Here is a 20375-nt window from a genome sequence, read left to right as displayed (position 1 = left end):
AGAAAGGTCACAGTGCCAGCTGTTGAAGAGGGATCTGAAAGTGTGTGTGTGTGTGTGTGTGTGTGTGTGTGTGTGTGTGTGTGTGTGTGTGTGTGTGTGTGTGTGTGTGTGTGTGTGTGTGTGTGTGTGTACAGGAGACATTTAAATTATGTCTGAAAGAATCTTCTCTACAAAGCAGGGCAGGACAGTTAACATTAATTGAACTGGTGTGTGGTGAGTGAATGGACCTCTACCTAAATGAAATGTTGTAATCTGATCCAGCTTTCTAGTGAGAAAACGGAAATCTAGGAGTATGTGCACAAACAACATGGGATGGAGCTTAACACGAGGATGCTGATTATTCCACCTCTCTTTTGAGCATTGTCTATACCTGGTGTTACATATAATTAACTCTCCTTTCAAAACAAAGAATTAAAACACAGAATCTATTCACTCTTGACACACTTAAGTAGAACTTGTTAAAAAAATATGAGAAACCCGCCCTGGGATACATGAAAATAGACACAATAGTGCAGAAAGTAGAAAATAGTGCATTGTTTATAAGCACCCATGCCTGCAATGAGCACTTATTTGTCTATAAAAACGACAACATACTGAGTGAATTACTGTCTGCTACACTGCAAAACAAAAACCGCGGAGGTGCAGTGCCAAGTATCATATCTCCACAGGCAAGGCCTGCTGTGGAGCAAGAGTGTGGAAAGCAAGCCTGAGGCACGTGAGATGAACAGCAGTGAGAAAATGGAGAGGAAAGAGAAAAATTCAGCAGGAAATAGTTAAGTGCTTGGTGAATTATTTATCCTCCCCATTGTAGTGGTTGGCTTCCTGCTGGCTGTGTGCAATTTTCAACAGGAATCTTCTTCATGTCCTCAGTTATCAACAAGCAGCACCATAGGACACAGCAGGCTGAGAGAGAGAGAGAGAGAGAGAGAGAGAGAGAGAGAGAGAGAGAGAGAGAGAGGGGTGTGTGTGTGTGGTGCAGTTTAAGCTACTGCCCAAGGATGGCAGGGAAGAGAGGAAGCCCTGGTATGGAACGTGGCCCTATTTAATGGTTGATTTCAAAAGTAATGGAGGAAGAAGTCCAGTGGTAGGTTTTACAGTTTTCCTGCTGTGCTGTTTGACTATGCCGTTCAACAACAGGCCACTGGAAGACTGAGAGCATCCTGTCTACTTAACGAGTGAGTAAATGACATGCAGTGGACGCTTAGTGCTCGGTGCACTTTACCATCTATTGTATTTCACTTATCAAATGAGTAAGTAAGACACAGAAAATGGTTTTAATGTGGCAAATCAAGTTACCAATGCAAACTGACTGTCCTGAAATAAACATAATGGGCAAATCCTTTTGACTTGGCATCTGTGAAATTACATCAGGGATTACAATAAACTATTAGTCATTTCTAACTGAAAGGAGGGTCTGAAATGAATACTTCACTGAAGCAATAGAAAATGGCTCGCTCTTAGCTCATTTATATTATAAAACATACAATTACTTTTCAAATTTTTTTTCAAAAAATACTTCCCGACTGATTTTTTAATGGTTTGTTTTGACCAAAAATCAACAACTTTACCATCATTTCAATTCTTGTCTGGAAGAAAATGCTGCATGCCTTCTGTTTGCATCTCCACTTCTATGAAATCCAACTCGGCCAATACTGTATGTTATTAATAACTAGCACAAACATGCCCTTACGGCTAGTATAGCAGCCGCGCCAACCATGGGTCAATGATCAGGAGCAAATGTCAATGTGGTGATGAAGGTGCTCTGTGTGCTGGGTTGCATGGGAACAGACGGCCTGGTCAACCATGGCTAACAGACCATGGCCACACAGCACGGGCGATCTATAACCCGGATCCATGTTACAAAACAACAAACCGGATCCATAACTGCTTAGTGAGATTGTGTTTGGTCACCAATGCTCAGGCTACGCGTGCGACATGAAGCTGAGAAAGTGAATGTAAGACAGTAAGGAACAGTCTCTTTCTCTGAGAGTGCCATCTGCTCTCAGATCTAACCACAGAGGTGACACAGTAGACTGAGTGGCTGATGATGATTGGGAAAACATCGATACAGGGGAAACTCCTGCTCTGTGAACGCCTATGAATCATGACATCACAATCATAGGGAAAATACCAATATCAGAAGTACACCAATTTTCTCTGGAAATCTCATAAAAAAGGGGAAAAACACGTTTAACATGCAAATGCCTGACGAAACAAACTATCTCACGAAGAAAATACTCACCCAATACTGTGCGACGCATCTACAAAGTACAAACACTTTATTTTTTATAGCACTTTTAAAAAAAAGAAAAGCAGTTACAAAGTGCTTCACACACATGCACAATACCTATGATAAATAAATAAAAAGAAACACGAGTTACAAAATACAAATTAAATGTAGAATACAGCATAAAATGGGTGCAGCCCTTTACACAAAGGCTAATGTATAAAGGTGGGTTTTTGAAAGACGCTTAAAACTTTTTTTTAGCAGCTTTTAGCAACTGTGAAAAGTGAACTGAAATCACAATTATCTGTGGGGATGTCAATATGTCGGATTAACACGTAATAAGCAACAAGCAGCGTGTAGAGACACACAACAAAAATCCAGCCTAATCTCTTGGTGACACACTTTGCGTTCCGAGTTTTTTTTGTATGGTGTTGTGTTCTTATTACTCAGGATAAATGGCTGAGGTCAGACACGTCACATCCAAATATATCTATCACATCTACAGTGGATTTTAAGGGACAAGTCCACCATTTATCAAGTCACATTATGTTTCTTGCTTCGGTTTAAAGGCCCGCTGAAATGAAGCGTGTATTGTCATGGCACTTTGAAACACACAGAGCAATCTGACAATGCACGATCTATTATCTGAATCTCCTGTCATGTGCAGCAATAAAACAGTGGCTTCAAGCAATGTTTTGCAACAGTATTTTGAAAGTCCCAAGGTTATACTGCTGTAGCAACCATGGCAGAAAAACAGTGAGGGGAAACAAAACATATTGTTTTATAGTCATAACATAGCTTAAAATAAACCACTACGCTCACCACGAGGCTACGGAGGTTAAAACAGACTATGAACAGTTCCATAAGTTCCATATTTTTTTGTAGCAGGGGGAATGATGTCTCCATACAGGAAAAGTGCATTTTGTTGAAACTATACTATTATATACAGCTCAGTCTTATACCGTCTCATTAGATGCAATCTAAAATAGTTCACAGTGAAACAAATGAGAAAAGTGTTACACACTCTAGTCTATTTTAGTCTAGTCTATAGTTTATTTCTATAATGTTAATCATTTACTATCATGTTGTGACTACTATACAAAGGTTGTTGGATCATTTCATCAAATGAAGTAAGGAATTCCAATGAAATAAAATTATAGCATATCAATAATAGGCTTTTCATATATTATATATATAGTATTACCGTAAGACAGATTGGAACTCAAAGTCCTGATATATTAAATCAGTTCTCAATAATATGAGGCATCATTTACCACTTTTTGTGTACATTAATCCAGATAATTCCAGAAAACTCTTGTGTATATTTAAATTAATTAATTAACCAGAAGCAAATGGTGAGCTGTGCCAATATATAAATGCTATTTGCAAAGTAAGTGTCTATGTTCCATCACACTGTCAAATGGTGGGCAAGGTAACTACTTATGCATGGGCAACAGAAATGCACAGTAAATCCTGGCAGGGACTTTCTGCAGTTCCACACAAAGAAAGCTGACATTACCTGCTGTGGTTGTTTTGAAAGCTCACAAAGAGAATGATTCGTCTTTTCAGCAGGTAATTTGAAATATGATCACAGTATTAAATACAAAGTGAGTCACTCAATGAACTGTTCTGGTCAGGCAGTTAATTATTGATGATAATTGATGAGACATTTCATGAGGAAACATTTTTTCGTTTTCTCTGGAATAAAAAAAACAGATCGGTACATGTACAATCCAATAAGACATATGACACTAACGCAGAGTTCTGTGACAAATGTAAGCCAGTAGCTCAGTGGTGTTTTTGGAAGAGGGTGGGACTATTAGGCTTGTGTATTGTGTGGTGGCAAAAACATTTACAAGTCTCTAGCCTCAATGCCTCCTCTGTTTAACTATGAAGCCAACAAAACTCCGTCTTCCAAAGCTCTCTCTTAGCAGAGTTAACAGCATCTTTTCTACCATCTGTATTTCTCTATGCCCTCTCGGTGCCTTACTACCTCAGACTGGTGGTTCATTCTTATTGGTACCATTTGCTGGTAGTCAATCCACACATTTCCTCCCTCCTAGTTAGTGTGTCATGATGGTAAAGACCACATTGTTTGTCCACATGCTATATTAACCCCCACACCCTAGGCTTCTTTTATTATTATTACTCATTCATTCCTCTGCATCACTGCTTTTGATGGCCACTCTGTTACGCCCTCCCTTTTATCTTAGCGTGTCTGTGTGTAATTGGAACTAAATTAACAGCAATTTATTTGAGATTCTGCATGTCACAGCTCTAGGTGTTACAATGAGCACATACAGTACAAGCATTACACCACGCTGTGGGATGTGACTAACCGTTAAGTTATTACGACTATTCAAATAATCCTCTCTCTGGCAGTAGTTGTAACTTGTTCTGTATGGTTTCAATATGGGTTGAGGTCTCATAGTGGGCACTGAACAAGTTAATGGAACTAGTTAATTGGAGCCCTTGGCACAGCAGTTCAGTGGGGTTGTATTGAAAGCTATGGAGGGAGCCCCGAGGTCTAGGTCACTCAATTGTCCTAAGTACAACACACACGTGTACACACACACACACACACACACACACACACACACACACACACACACACACACACACAGAGAGAGAGTGCACAAAGAGTTCACAAAGAGTGCCTAAACTATTCAATACAAAAGTGAAAGGTTAGAGATGGGATGCCACAGGGCCTGACTTTCAACAGCATTGGAGACAACAAAATAGTCCACGAGCACAAGGCTTTTGATGCCCTGATTGTAAAATGAAAAAACAAGAAAGCTGCACACACTGACACAGTGACAAAAGGGTTGAGTGAACAAAGTAAAAACACAAAAGGTCCAGAATGGTGACCTGGTATGACAGTAGTTACAGGCTATACATCTAGTGGCCTCGAGGAAGATAAAAAAAAAAAAACACAATGAACTTGAGAGTCCCTGTGCATCGCTGCAGGAACGGAAGAAATCACTCGATATCTGCAAATAATGCTCACATCTTCTACATGTTCAAATGGGCTTATTTACCAGTCCCTCCAGAAAAACGTGATTATGCGATCGCATAATTCAATGCATAATCAGCCAAAGTACGCATATTTATGTGGGGGCCGCATTATTTCAAATACGCCGCATAAATTGCCGATTTCCGCGCAAAATATGATTTCATAATCCCCGCATTTTCTTTGCAAAAAAAGTCACATATATCTTAAGTTGAAAAATGTTGCGTTTACTTCACACAAGAGCAGCCATTTTCCCCTGTTGCCATGGTAACGTTATGAAGTGACGTAATCACGCGACGTGAACATCATCGGAAAGCTGCAAACCCCACGATGAAGCCATGACGAAACCGCAGTTTTTGCAAGTTCCCGCAATTTCATCGCATAAAATTGCATAAATATCCCGCATATTCCATCGCATTTTTTAAGAAAACGTGCCGCATAATCAAGGATTTTTGCCCGCAACAATCACAAAAATGTTTTTCTGGAAGAACTGTTTACTGTATTTGGATCTAAATTAGTTTAAAGAATTTGTTTCCTCCTCATTGGGATGATAATAATAAACTGTGTGAAGACCAGCACAGGTCAGCACAAACATATAGCCCAATGCAGAGTTGTGGTAGTTAAAAATAGTGTTCTATTTTAAATATATGTTTAGGTGTCTTACTATGGGTAACGCTATGCTGAGACACATCACATAATGACTGTGATTAGAACTGAAACAATTAGTTAATTAATACATTTTAATCACATTTTTAACAAAAATGCCCACGTTCGCTAGTTCCAGCTGCTCCATATTGATGATTTGTTGCTTTTCTTTGTGTTATGTGATAGTGAATCGCATAGGTTTAGGTTTTGGAGTGTTTGTTGGACAAAACATGTAATTAGATTACATCATATGGGCATGTTTCACCATTTCCAGACATTTTTAAGAACAAATAATTCATAAATGAAACGATAAAATATTTAGAAGACCAATCAATAATGAAAATAATAGTTTGGGAAAGGTGGTGCTAGCTCATGATTGCACTCATGTATGGAATGAATGAGGCTCCAGGCAGTGACCTATATTTACATACACACGATTTATATTGGAGGACAGGGCAAGCATATGTGAGGTAGAGTGTTGATAGCGGGAAATCACACAGCAACACACACGTACACGCCATCCTGGGTACCCCTCCTGTTCCTTCCCCCCTGACGCCGGGGCCACTGGCACGATTTCCTGTCCCTTGTCTCCCTCATTGAGAGCCGCTCCCTCTTTTCTGGACAAACTTCACAGTCCAGAGCAGCCTGGCCTCAGAAGCTCTGCTTCTACAGCTCAGCTCCCCTGTATAACAACTTACCTCACCTAAACAGGCAACACCTAATAACACAGTACACTGAAACTTACACAAGACAAAGAAGCCCACTGCGCCACACAACCGCCTGACAGAAGCATGCTCAAAGCAGTCGGATCCTTCAAGTCACCTTCTGGCTTGAGTGGTTTACTGCATTTCGTAGAATTCCATTTAAAGCTCGCTTTCTGAACCGAGTGTTTCGGCAGAGACAGACAGGCAGCAGGTTCGCCTTGGGTGAAAACCAATAGACTAAAGAACCACAATGTGCTATAAATACCCAGCTTGTCAGTATCTGTAACATCAAGCAGCACCAGAACAGAGACACTGCGACAGCTAAAAACCCTGTGATCTACTGAGATGAATTCTCAGCGAACATTCTCAGTGAACGGCAGCTGTTTGGCAAGACAGCGCGAAGCAAACAGCAAACTATAAAGCACTTGAGATAGGAGACTGATCCTACACACAGACAAACAGCCACAAGAGAAGCAATCACTTCACTGCCATAGTACAAGACAGAGACAGATACAGAGAAGCATAAGCAACAGCGCTCTAGTGAGTAAATGTCCTCGAGCAGCGAGGAGTGGTACCACTCTCCCCATGTTAGAGCGCTGTACAAAGCTGATCTTGTCTGTACAGCGGGCTACTTGTCATCCTCTTGACACTTTGTGCGCACACACTGCATTGGACAAGACTGATGGACAGATGCCAAATAATGCTCTTGCAGTTCAAATGCATTGTGCGAAACCAAACTCTTTGCATTCGCTGGGTTTCACAGCCTCCTTAAAAACAGGCTTGGATGACAGATGTGTCCGCCACAAAGAACAAGACTCGCCCTCGCACAGCCACTTATAATTAGGCAGTGGTTGTTTAAACTGTGTCAGTGATGAATAATCCAACAAACACTAAAATAACTTTGTTTCGTTTTCAAATTATTTTAAGTCAAGAGAGAATGATCATGCGGGCTATAAATTATTTTAAAAACTCTGCATTAATATCTCTATTTATAGTGCATGCAAAACACTGATCCGTCACTTCTGAGCCAAATATATTGTGGTGTAATATATGTTTTTGAAAAAGGTCACATAAAACAGCTTTGAGTTTGCATGTTTCCTTTGTGGTTTTGACTTCATTTTTTTTTCATTAAACAGCGTGTTGGGGCAGGACAAAGTTGGAAGGAATTTGACTTCAGAGTTTAAAAGAAGATTGCAAGAGCACTTTTGTTGATGTTGTAACGATGTCTAAAGAGGCTACACACATTTTGCAGTAGTCTTACTGTGGGAAAGAAAATTAATGAAAAGAGTTGCGTCTGCATAGCTGCATATCGTCTTACAGCGATGTATAGATCATTTGCCGTTTTGTCCTCTGGTCTTCCTCTGACACACTGCAGCAGACATACTGGACAACAGAAATGAACCTTATAACATTTGATTATTATTATAGCTGTAGAAAGTCTACGTAAAAGACTCCAACACGTACGTACGTTTAAACTTAATGCAAATCCAAAAATGGATATGGTACTATAACATCAATCATTTGGTGTATTCAAGTTGCCTTACTTGTATGTTTGAAGAAAGTCAGATGGTCCATGATATGGCTAAAAACAGTGATGCGTCTTTCAATGCCACAACAAGGAATCATTAAAGACAGGTCTATAAAGAAATGCATTTTGATGATCAGGTAATTGCAACATCCTATCTACATCTTTTCGTCCAGCAGCATAAGATGCTGGAGATCAATTTAAACAAAGTGGTTATCTGTTATGGGTTAATATCACCTAAAAAAAGTCATTGGCTGACTGTGGAAACAAGCTGGGTGCCTAGAGTGAAGCAGTGGCTGTCTAATACACTACATGTGGAGAAAGAAATATGATATGCTCTGAAAGATAAACAGGAGGACTTTGCAGAAACGTGATATCCCTCCCTCACTTAATTAGAAAGAGGTCATACGCAAACAGTTTTTGTTAGTCCTGGCACATTCACAAAGTGCCTATTTTTTGTGTGGAGCTGTTGAGGGGGTTTGAGGGGGGTCTTTATTACTGTTTTGTTTTTCTTGTTTGTGTGCATTTTCCTTTTCCTCAGATTGTTTCAGATTGTACGTATAAAATATGTTGGGTTGCTTGTTATAATGGCTATGCTTGTGCAAACTAGATGTCCCATATGCGTTGCCTCACAACCATAATAATAAAAAATATAAATAATAATAAAAAATATATAAAGGATCGGTTTGCATTAACACTTCATCAGTTCAACATTTAAGAGCAAATTATTTAATTCATCAATTTCAACTGGAGTAGAAGATGTACTATGAAGAGCAAAAAGTCAATATGTTTGAATGAAGCCTTAAGGAGGATGTGTTTTCCGTTTGACTTCCTCAGACCAAAGTCCATTGATAGCAGAAGCAAACTTAATTCACTCTGGCAAAGTATTTTACAATTTCCCATAGCAGCTTATAAATCCAAAGTGTTGCATGTCATGCATGTATTATTGCTATTCTAGAAACATATTCTCTCATTCAGGTTGCGAGATGAGAAGGAACATCCAAGAGGAAGTGGGTCAATGAAAGGAGACCCATGTTTGGGTATGATAAAAAAATATACCAAACCAATGACTCAGAATGATGTGTACCCAGACAAGCTCACACACACACACACACACACACACACACACGCACACACACACACACACACACACACACACACACACACACACACACACACACACACACACACACACACACACACACACACACGCACGCCCACGCCCACATTTGCCTTGACAACAATAGTGACTTGTTTGCAAGCAATGTCAACTTCTTTCTCTCCATTCCTGATTTAGACTGGCATCGGAAACTGCCAGCAACTGTGGGACATCCCCTTGAGTGTAAGCCAGCGCTCTGACCCAGCCATGCCACCCTGGGGTCTGAATGATTAGACACACTCACACCAGCACACACACAGGCCCAACTTGACATAAAACCCTTTTTTTCTGGATCTCCACATTTTCCATCAACCATTGAGATTGTCGCACTTAGTTGCCAAGGCCACTCACTATTTCTGACTCTCTCTCGCTCTGCTGCTCACTTAACTTTGGCTACTTCGAAAATGGCATGCAGACAGGCATTTCTTTTCTTCATTCTTGAAGAGGTGGGCATTACTGTATCTGATGATTGCATGGTAGTCAGCAAGTGCATCAAATACCCATATAATATACTTACTAAGTTTCCTCATTCAAATAGACATCCTATCACAGGTACAGTTTGTGCATAACAGCAGGACATGCCAAACACATTCCAGTCACTGGCTCTGGTTCAAAATGGAAATAAGTGTATCCATAACTTGTAGCTCTCACGAAATGTTAGGAAAACAAAAATCTCAGCAAGCTGAAACACAAACTCAATTGAAATCAGAACAAGAACTGAAAGAAAGCGTCATAGGACATATTACAAGTTCCACTAGTGGTTCTCAGTTCTGCTAGTTTTTGTTTTAGTGGTTAATCAATCATTACTTTAAACCTATACCATATGGTGCATTCAATTTATGCTATTAACTTGTTACAGGACAAACAAGACCAATGTCCAGGACTTTGAATTAGAGTTACAGTATTTGTCCCTAAGATTTATTGAACTTTATAATGTATCACAATAAACACAGTCTGTGAAGACTTTGGGTTTGGTAAAGCAATTCTCCAATCTGGATGTCTAAGCAGTATGTATTAAGATTATAAGATACTGGAGAGGATGCAATTAGTTAACACAGCTGCATCCTAAAATATTCTGCAGTTTAAAAGTCTTGTGAATCTGCAATGAGATGGGTATCAGCTGATTATGCTCATATGAGATTGGAAAGTGGAGTCATCCTCTTGTTGATCCTTACTGAGTAGTTCCAAACATCAGTAGCATCCCTGCAGCATGGGCATGGCCAACTCAGCTGTGGCTGGAGTGAGACCTCCTCATCTGTAGCACTGTGCAGTCTGCCAGTTTGAAACACATCACTCACTCTGCCAGTCCCCAAAGAGGGCCATCACAGCTACAGTGACTGGGCAGGTAATGGTAGACAAACAATTGGGCGCCTTAGTAGCTCACCTGGTACAGCGTGCGCCCCGTGTACAGGGGCTTAATCCTCGACGCAGCGGCCTCAGGCTCAATTCCGACCTGCGGCCCTTTGCTGCATAGACAGACAAGACACACACACACACCCATACAAAACACCGACTTTTACTGCCCCGCTGGGCTGAAATGCACAGATTTATTAGGCTGAGTGTACCACAGACTGTGTGTTTTCAAAACAAGATATTATGGCACTCTGCACTGTGTAATTACACAATGATGGACTCAACTACCTTAATTATGGAGCCTCTATGTGCTACCGGCTCACCAGGGTGGATATGTTCATGCAGCTTAACAGCAGCAGCATGAACTCACTACAAACATTAACAAATCAAACATTGTTAACCTCTACACGTGAGTGAACACAGGATCAGCTTCCATGGCGAAGCAAGGCAGGCAGATTGGATGCAAGATTCAGGTTACAGCCCCACAGTGTATCCAATACCAATTGTTTTTTTTACATTGTGTAACTAGATGAAGACCACAGCACCTAGGCACGCTGACAGTACCTCACCTGATGAGCAAAGGTTAAAAACCTATGGCTTCTGTCTACAAACTTTGGAGCTGATAAGGCAGAGAGGCAGCCTGTGATGGATGGCCTGCAGAGCAGCCTCCTCGGGCTGGGTCCACCCAAGACTTCAGTGGAGCAAATGAGCACCTTCCATAAAGCCACACGACACAAAAAGCACAGCGAGGAATGTCCCCTGCATTTCATTCTGCCAGCGAGCCTATTTTACATTAAAGCTCCAAAACTGGCTAAAGCAGCCTAGACAAAGAAGTACACATCCCCCAAAAAAAACAACGCAAGTATGCATTTATTTCGCACAACTTGAATAAATGCATAGTGTGCACGCGATTAAACCTCTGTAACCAGCTACTCCTATAACCCTGTGCTTGAGAATACATTTTAGCAGCGAATAGAGTCTGTGTTCTGGCGTGTTCATTTACATTTCAAATAATGCCTAGTCTTCTGACTTTTTTTTAGGATCTGTGCTGTTGGAATTGTGGAAAAACAGAGAATATTAAAAAGCTTTATCCAGTTTCTTCATTGTTATTATTATCATTTAAATGCTCAAAATAAAATCCCATTTTGGGAAAGATCAATCAGAGCAATGGACTAATGTCAGCATTAATTAAAGAACAGCAAGTGCGACATTGATCTTACTGTCCACCATGCATGCTTCAGGAGAAGAGCTGTGTATATTTGTGTGTCTTTACCTGTGTCCTCATCTAGATCCCCCTGTAGAGAGGAGTCTGTGTCCTCCGAGGAGGCCTGGCTCCTCCAGCTTATATTGCCCATCCAAGAGGCCTGAGTCCACACACAGCTACTGGTCCGGGAGTGATGCTGATGATTATACTTTTTGTATACTGATGACTTGCTGGTCAGGCTGACATTTTTTCACAGCTATCGCTCAGTAGCACTGCTGAGCGTTAGTCACAAACTGACTAGCCTGCATGATCATTCTCTCTTGACTCAGACACACTACGCAGCACTTCAGAGATCCACAAATAGCATGGAGAGAAGGCAAAAGGAATTGAAAAAGTGATGTGCTTTTCCACAGTTCATTGTTGTTTTTTTAAGTAATTCTTCTTGTAAAAATATGTCTAGAATCACATAATCCTGGACAGAACATCTAAAGAAGGCCGTCTAAGCGGTCATCAGTGGTCCTGGAGAGGGTCCAACCCACAGTAATCTGAAGTGGGGATGTACTGAGGAGTTGTAAGGAACTGAGCATGCCACCTGCGGGAATAAATGACCTGCTGTCTGGCATGTAGGCCAACACACAGCAGAGAAATCAAGTGAAGCATCATCTTATAAGACGAACCCCTCTAAGAAAGAAGTCTCAAGAGCACACATGAAAGTAGAGAGATGAATACGACCTGTAAATGGAAGCCGAATTGAATTACATATGAGATCTCAGAAGACTGCCATCTTTAGCTCCTTAGAAGCTGTTGAAGGGAGAACAGCCTTGAAAATATTTATGTTACAAGACCTGATTGCCTTCACAGACATAGCCTTCCACTGCTTATTGATATCCTCGATCCAGTCATTACCACAACATGTAATCCATCCATTTCTCTCCCTGGTTTCTCTCTCTCTGTGCAGAGACTTGATTCCCATCAATGCTCTACCTTCCTCCACCCTCTTTCTTTCTCTCCCTAAGCTGTATTCCCTCCCTCTTTTTGCTTTCCTATACACAGCACACACACAAAAAAACTAATTACAACACAGCTAAACCTATATGGGAACAGCAAGCCTCTCATTCTGTGGGAGAGGGAGGGTGAAATGCTTTCTGCCATCAAACCTCAAAATTGCAGCATGTCGTGGCCAGGTTAGCTCAGTTGGTAGAGCAGGCGCACATATATAGAGGTTTACTCCTCGACGCAGCGACTGCGGGTTCGACTCCGACCTGTGGCCCTTTGCTGCATGTCGTTTCCCCTCTCTCTCCACTTTCATGTCTTCATCTGTTCTAAAATGTACTACTCAAGTACTGAAAGTAAAAGTGCAAGTATTGTGTTATGTAGTTATTAAAGAAAGCAGTCAAAAGTTTGAATATCATATTGTTTATATTATGTCAAATGTTTAGCCAAGGCTGTAGCCAAAGGAATTAACAAATATCAATTTATTTATTTATTTATTATATTAAAAATAACAAATATTAACAAATACTGAAATAAAATGTACAATTATCACACTGTGCAAGTAAAATGAACATCCTCTCCACCACAGTAACGATTAAAGCCCCAAAAAACGTATCACACACTAGCTAGTAACGTGTGATGAACAGGAAAGTTAGCAAGCTAGCAAAATACAGATAAACTAGCAGCTTCACATCACAGGGTAAAACGGTTAACATTCAGCACTCAATACAGACTGAAACAACTCAGGAATAGCTTAATAGCTAAATAGAAAGAGTACAAACTTACATTGTCTCTAACTTCTGAACAGGTGAACGTAATGAAAAGAAACACGTAATTAGCGCACGTAACTAACGTAGCCATAACTACACACACTGTAACCTACACAGTCTCCGTAGCGTGAGGAATTTACAACAGTAACGAGTAACGATGCAGCACATAAAAATGTATCGGCGTACAAGTATTAAACCCATCAGAAATATGTACAAGTAAAAGTGGAAGTAGGAGAAAAAAATAATACTCCAGTAGAGTACAGATACAGCCTTTTAATACTTAAGTACAGTAGTGAAGTAGATCTACTATACATCTCTGCATACAACTCGCTACCACGTCAATTCACACGCAATCGCAAGGAAATGTAAGTCAATGGAGGCCAAACGGCGTTGTTAAACACGCTTAAAAGCGAGTATGCGTCTTGATAACACGCCAATAATGGCATACGAATTGGCGTGTCATACATACGCCACTTCATGAGATCAGTCTAATCACCCAGGGAACCCTTTTGTAATCGCGACTCCTTGAGCTTTTGCTCAGAGGTTTGGGGACTAAGGCATGCAGAGCTTGCTATTTCTGTACATTAGAAGAAGATATTTCCGTCTGAAGTGATGCAGTAACCACTTAGCAAACACAAAGCCATCAAAATGACTTACACTTCAGTGTTAACTTTAGGAATGGTTGAGAGTAAACTCTTTGCATTACAGCTGAAGCCTTTCAAAGGCAAATACACAGATACACACTTCCACGCTATGCAAGGAGGGGTTGGGGGGGGGTCTGGCCGGCTACTACCATTGACTATCCTGTAAGAGAAGAGTCAACAGGCTAATAATAAAACATTGCGCCACTACTCCCACAACTTTGTTACCAATACTGACATGCCAAAACTGTTGTGTCACAATCCCAGTCTCTGTGGGGAACTGCAAAAATGACGATAATACAAATATTGAGTCTCAATTAAGGCTTGTTTCTCTTATTCATGAAGTTGTGTGTTCATAAGGGTATTTCTTGCTGTAAAGTTTGTCAGACAGAGATACAGAAACAACACTCAAAAGAGCTCAAACAGCAATACAGGCAATCTACTGAATGGGAAATGTGTGCACAACATTCATGCACAAGCACACAAACATGGATTTATAAGGATTTACTCAGGCCACAGTGCTTTTTCAACACAGTATGGAAAAGGGCATTTTAAATAGACATTTGAGTTTTAAAGCTTATCTTTAGAATAAAACTAGTTTCATAGTCCGTAAAATGTAAACAGTGCACATATTCTGGCAACAAGAAGCAACTTTAATTGTCATGGGTCGTAGACAAGCCATTCTATTTTATTTATTTTTTTTCTATATTCATGTGAATGAAGAGTTTATACACAGGACCACACACACACACACACACACACACACACACACACACACACACACACACCCTTGTCTTAGCAAAAAAAGTCACATCTGTTTTTCCTACAGCAATGTTTTCCTGAAAAGTGGATGCAGGCTTTATTCTACAACGTCACAGCTTGTTTCAAGGGTGTTGTATTAAATGTATCACAGCCAACTATAACTGCAGTTGAATCACTCCAGGGTGTCTAATTTGGTCATCAAAAGCATTACATCAGACAAATACACATACTAAACAATGAGCAATTTTACTAATTTCAGTAAGCACAACATTTTAGTAAGTACAAAGCCTGTAAACACAGTGGAGTCTGAACTTGGGTAATGCTCAGTGGGAGAGCCACATACAGCACAGTTGCATAGCTAAACAAAGTATCTATAGCAATATATGGCACATCAGCGATAATTAACAGAAAGTATTTTTATTTCATATACAATATAAACACACCCAAACCATTTTATATCACTTATCATCCGCTGGTTTTGCACAGGTGTGAAAAATGAAATGTACCCAATTCTAGATACAAATTTAAAAGAGAACTCCAAACATAAGAGCTGTTAATAATTGCCGACATGGACAATATGTGGCTAGTTATTTAACAAACCTTATGTACATGTGTAAAGGCAGGTTTAAAACCTTCTTAGGTTTGAGCACCTATATTGAAAACTTACAAATAAAAATGCACATATTTTCAGTCTTCTCCACCCAGTTCATTTTCTCTGAGGACAGCATTGGAGATTAGTTTAGCGGTCTGCTGCTGTTGCTCTTTTGCACCACCCCAGACTCTGAATCTGTTTATGGATTACAGTTTGGGCTGCCTGAGTGATGAAGTCATGTGGGTTCGTATACAGAGAATGGGGTTCAGCCAGTGTTGAAACAGACACCCATTTCATTCTCTCAGGGATGACATCCTATCTAAGCTACACACAAGTGGAAGAAGAGGCTCTAAACAGGTAACAGCGTTTTACCACCCACGAGAGGACAAGTAAGTGACAGCAGGTCACAGTATCCATGGTGATGAGGGAGTATGTTGATGCAGCTAATGACTCTGGAAGAAATGCTGGCCATAAGTCTCCAGCTGGAGCTTGGTGTCTATGTGTGCATTGATAGTCCTACTTGTTCTGTGTCCTGTGGTAACCATTTGCATTTGCATCATATCACTATTCAAACCTTAACCCATGACTATATCCACGTGCAGGAATCCCTACTTACAGGCGTGAATTTTATTTCACTTTATCCAAATCTTTTCCCTTTTAATTTTCTCCTCGAGGCACCAGTTAATTAATCTCCTTCTGTCAAGGTCTAAAACTGGTCCCCTTTCTGTAGAGTCTCCACAGCCTAAGCCCACATAGACAACAGTCTCCTTTTAACAACATCTACTTTATCCCATCTTTACACACATTCTCCCTCTCTCTGAGGAAAAAGCTTAACAAGCTGACACTGAAGCTATGCCTGGTGCACAGTTTTTCAGTGTAGTCCCCAGTCTTGCCCCCTCTTTCCATTTCACTGGCATCCAACACAGTGTGTCCTCTGGGTACATATTTGGGATCGATGGCTGCATGTGGAAGAGAGCAGAGACTGCAGTTCAACAAGTGACCTGACCTGGTAAACATAACTAGAAAGCCTGGGGGAAGCAGGTCCATGTGAGAGAAGTGATGGATTGGGCTCATAGTGACTATTATCCTTTTAACTTATCATTGTACCACAATCTACAAAAGCTACACTGCCTCTGAGTTTTTTTTTTTAAAGCTGTGACCATATGTAGTCATCTGTCTGCAAGACACGAAAGGAATCGGAAACTTTTACGCCTATGAAGAATGACTGAGCTAGTGGTGGATGACACTCCCTCCCCGCCTGTTACTGGGAGTGTGTTTGTGTCTGTGCTAGCGTGTATGTCCATTTACTGCAGGCATCACCGGGCAGGGCTGTATGGGGAGCGAAGCAGGGAGACAGCTGGTAGAGTGGGATGCAAGTGTAGCTGGCGGGTATAAAGTTTCCTTCCAAAGGCATACCCGAGACCACCCTGTTCCTCTCACACTCAGTGCGCTCCGCACGGCTTTATTTGTATTTAACGTTAAAGCTGCATTCAATATGACCGGCGCTAGTAGACATAGCTACACAACAAGGGGTAAAGCAACGAAAAATGCCACGTGCACAATGTTAAAATCACAACACATATACACACGACAGTCTTGGGCGTGAACACATTTTAACTCCAGTGTACTAGGTAGGCAACAACATAGCTAGCGTTAATTCAGCTATTGAAAAGCTAAGCTTTTAGCTGTGGCTAGCTACCGTTACAAACTCATCTTAAATGTCAGCTAACGTCCAACTAAAAACAGATGAAGAATACCAAACACCATATCATCATTAATATAATTATCTTTAAATGTTTCTTCCTAGCCTATATATATTATGAATGTTAGTGATGCTCCCAAACAATCAAACCAGGGTATATTTACGCCCGTTGAGCTGAGAGAGTGAATGGTGAAATGCCGGTGAAGTAAGCTATGGAATCATAGCACATTCAAATGGTATTTTGTAGGCTACGTAACGTTAGCCCCCGATATCTTCTTTGCTACATTGCTGGAGTAGTTACAACGTTGATCATTTACTGGTCAGTTAACCAGCTAGTTATCTCTAACCATCATGAGGTTGAAACGGTACAAAAAAAGCCATTTGCTCAAGCGACTAACAGTAGCTAATACCAGCTAGCTGATACGGTGACGCTTTATTTTAACTGGATAATGTTAGCCGAGAAAAGAACAATCCATAAGGCCCTATTAAACCACCATTTACACTCAACATATTCTTCCAACGTTATCTGGAGCCCACTTTAGCGTATGTATCGGTCCACAGACCCCACATTTTATCCACCCGTGCCCCGTGTGAGGGATACCGTTATACAGTATCCCGAGGTGGAGCAGTGTGGTTGGGTCTAATCGGGCAGGACTTACCTTGCTTGCTCTCTATTTTTCCCGACATTTTCGTAGCCAGCAGCTGTGATCCCACTCGCAGTTTAACAAAACGTTAGCTAGCTGCAGACGAGCCCCGCCGTTTGTCTCCTCCGATTATTCCCTCATTTTCGATACTGTTGTGCCCATTAGACGATTCCGCTGGGGTTAATATAATATATTTATAGGCCACACATATTGGTACGGTCAAAAACTGTCTCAGTCCGTCTCCGGGTAAATTTCACTGGATACACACACCACACACACCACACACACACACGCTAATGTCTTGAACCTAGACTCGGGCAGAAATCCCTCTGCGCTGCTCATACAGTAGAGCAGCGCCTCCTTGCGGGAGGAATTAGCCATATCAATCTGTCAACAAGGGGATGGGCGTGTTTCAATTTCAATTCAGAGGCTAGCAGAGTTGTTTGTCTGTTTCTAGATCCAAGTGTGGTGCAGTGTGGTGTGGGGACCATGGAAGATTCACACAGAGCTGGCAAGTGTTGCACATACCAATAATAATAATAATAATAATAATACACTTTATTTACACAGCACTTTTTAAAACAAATTTACAAAATGCTTTACATGGTAGAACGAGGATTAAAACATTTCAGGACTGCAATGAGGCAAATAAAATAAGACAATTAAAGTAAAATAGAATAAAATACCCGACAATAATATAAGATAAATAAATAAATATAAGATAAATAAACAGTAGCCTAATAATAAAATACACAACACATGTTGGATATAAAATGACATGCTAGCATAAATGAAAGGCAAAAGTGATTTAAAATATGTTACTGATTCTGCATGGTGTCATAAACTAAACTATCTATCTATCTATCTATCTATCTATCTATCTATCTATCTATACATTGCATAGAAAGATACATGCAAAGAAGGCAGTAAGCAAAGTCAAACCTCAAAATATTTTGAGTGCATACTGGCAGATGATAAATACATTCAGTATCTCACAAAAGTGAGTACACCCCTCACATTTTAGTAAATGTTTCATTATATCTTTTAATGGGACAACACTGAAGAAATTACACTTTGCTACAATGTAAAATATTAAGTGAACAGCTTGTATAACAGTGTAAATGTGCTGTCCCCTCAAATTAATTCAACACACAGCCATTAATGTCTAAACCGCTGGCAACAAAAGTGAGTACACCCCTATGTTAAATTCCCATACAGGCAGGCAGATTTTTATTTTTAAAGGCCAGTTATTTCATGGATCCAGGATACTATGCATCCTGATAAAGTTCCCTTGGCCTTTGGAATTAAAATAGCCCCACATCATCACATCCCCTTCACCATACCTAAAGATTGGCATGGGGTACCTTCCATAAAATCATCTCTCAATGCAAATCAAACCAGCTATTAGGCTAACTGACCTAAAACCATGCCAATCTCTAGGTATGGTGAAGGCTATGGTGAGATACTGTAGATAGAAAAAAAACAAAACAAGAAGAAACCACTGTGGGACAGCTTGAACGGGTGTTACATGAGCCAGTTAAAAGCTGTGGTCCATGCCATCACACAATCATTTCTGACCTCGTCATCGATCTCAGCAGCACAAGGCTAATGAAATGACAGAGCCTGTTGGCTTGAAAAAGCCAATTCAGCTGTTCAGAAACTAACTATCACTGGCCAAAAGAGACAACTGACTCTAAAAATACAGATTAAATGGATGCTCAACAATACATTTTTTTTTTTTTTTAAATGGTGCATTCAGCAATTAGGACTATGTATGTATCACGATAAGCTTGACAATAAACGTAAAATATGACATAGGCTACATTGTCTATTAATGTAATGTTAATGAAAGCAGGCTGAAAAACCTCATTTTCATTGGTTACGCTAATGTATCTCTGCTGCTACATTTCCTCAACAAAGTACGTTTCCCCATGGCAGACTACAAAATGGTGCATTCCTGTTATTTTATCAGTATAGTCTGGATTTTAAAGCTTTAGTCACTGTTGATGTCTGTGTTGTTCTTGAAAAAACATGACTGATGATTAAATAAATTACTAATGTTTTTGCTTGTCATCATATACTGTATCTGAAGGTATCCTTAGTGTCAATACTCCTTTCTTTTTTCACATTCTGTCCCAAGTAAGACTATCTGTCCTTAGAAAATGACTTGGCACACTGTGCAGCTTCTTCTCTGCGATGTAATGTGCTTTTTTCTACGAATATTTGTTTTGTTCCATACATATATTTTGGTTCTATCTTAATATTCAGTATGTGCAGGGTTTCCCTCAGGTTATTGTTAAGCCGAGGTGGCAGGTGATCAGTTTAGTGAGTAGATGCCTGAACAATAGGGTAACTTAAATATAATGCTATTGCCTATGTGAAACAGCAACTCTGCTCTTTTTATATAAACGTTTTATTTCAAAATAAGTGTTTTGATTTTAATG

At 40.3% G+C, this 20375-nt stretch overlaps 1 protein-coding gene across 10 annotated transcripts in view; it reads right to left on the bottom strand.

Moving 5' to 3' along the window:
* rapgef1b (Rap guanine nucleotide exchange factor (GEF) 1b) overlaps window positions 1-18250 on the bottom strand; it is a 46565-nt gene extending 28315 nt beyond the window's left edge. For 3 of the 10 annotated variants that reach the window (XM_078271758.1, XM_078271755.1, XM_078271756.1), the window contains exon 1: window positions 11897-12736. In XM_078271758.1, coding sequence (XP_078127884.1) covers window positions 11897-11978 — 82 coding nt within the window. In that variant the 5' untranslated portion in view covers window positions 11979-12736. Of the gene's footprint in view, window positions 1-11896; window positions 12742-17946 lie in introns of those variants that run through there. The other 7 variants (XM_078271762.1, XM_078271757.1, XM_078271760.1 and 4 more) reach the window with 6 other exon arrangements.
* Between the last annotated feature and the right edge of the window lie 2125 nt (window positions 18251-20375).

The sequence above is a fragment of the Sander vitreus genome, chromosome 16 (genome assembly GCF_031162955.1).
Source record: "Sander vitreus isolate 19-12246 chromosome 16, sanVit1, whole genome shotgun sequence".
In the NCBI taxonomy this organism is placed as follows: Eukaryota; Metazoa; Chordata; class Actinopteri; order Perciformes; family Percidae; genus Sander; species Sander vitreus.
Note: the sequence above shows the minus strand (reverse complement) of the source record. Positions and strands in the feature narration are given on the sequence as shown.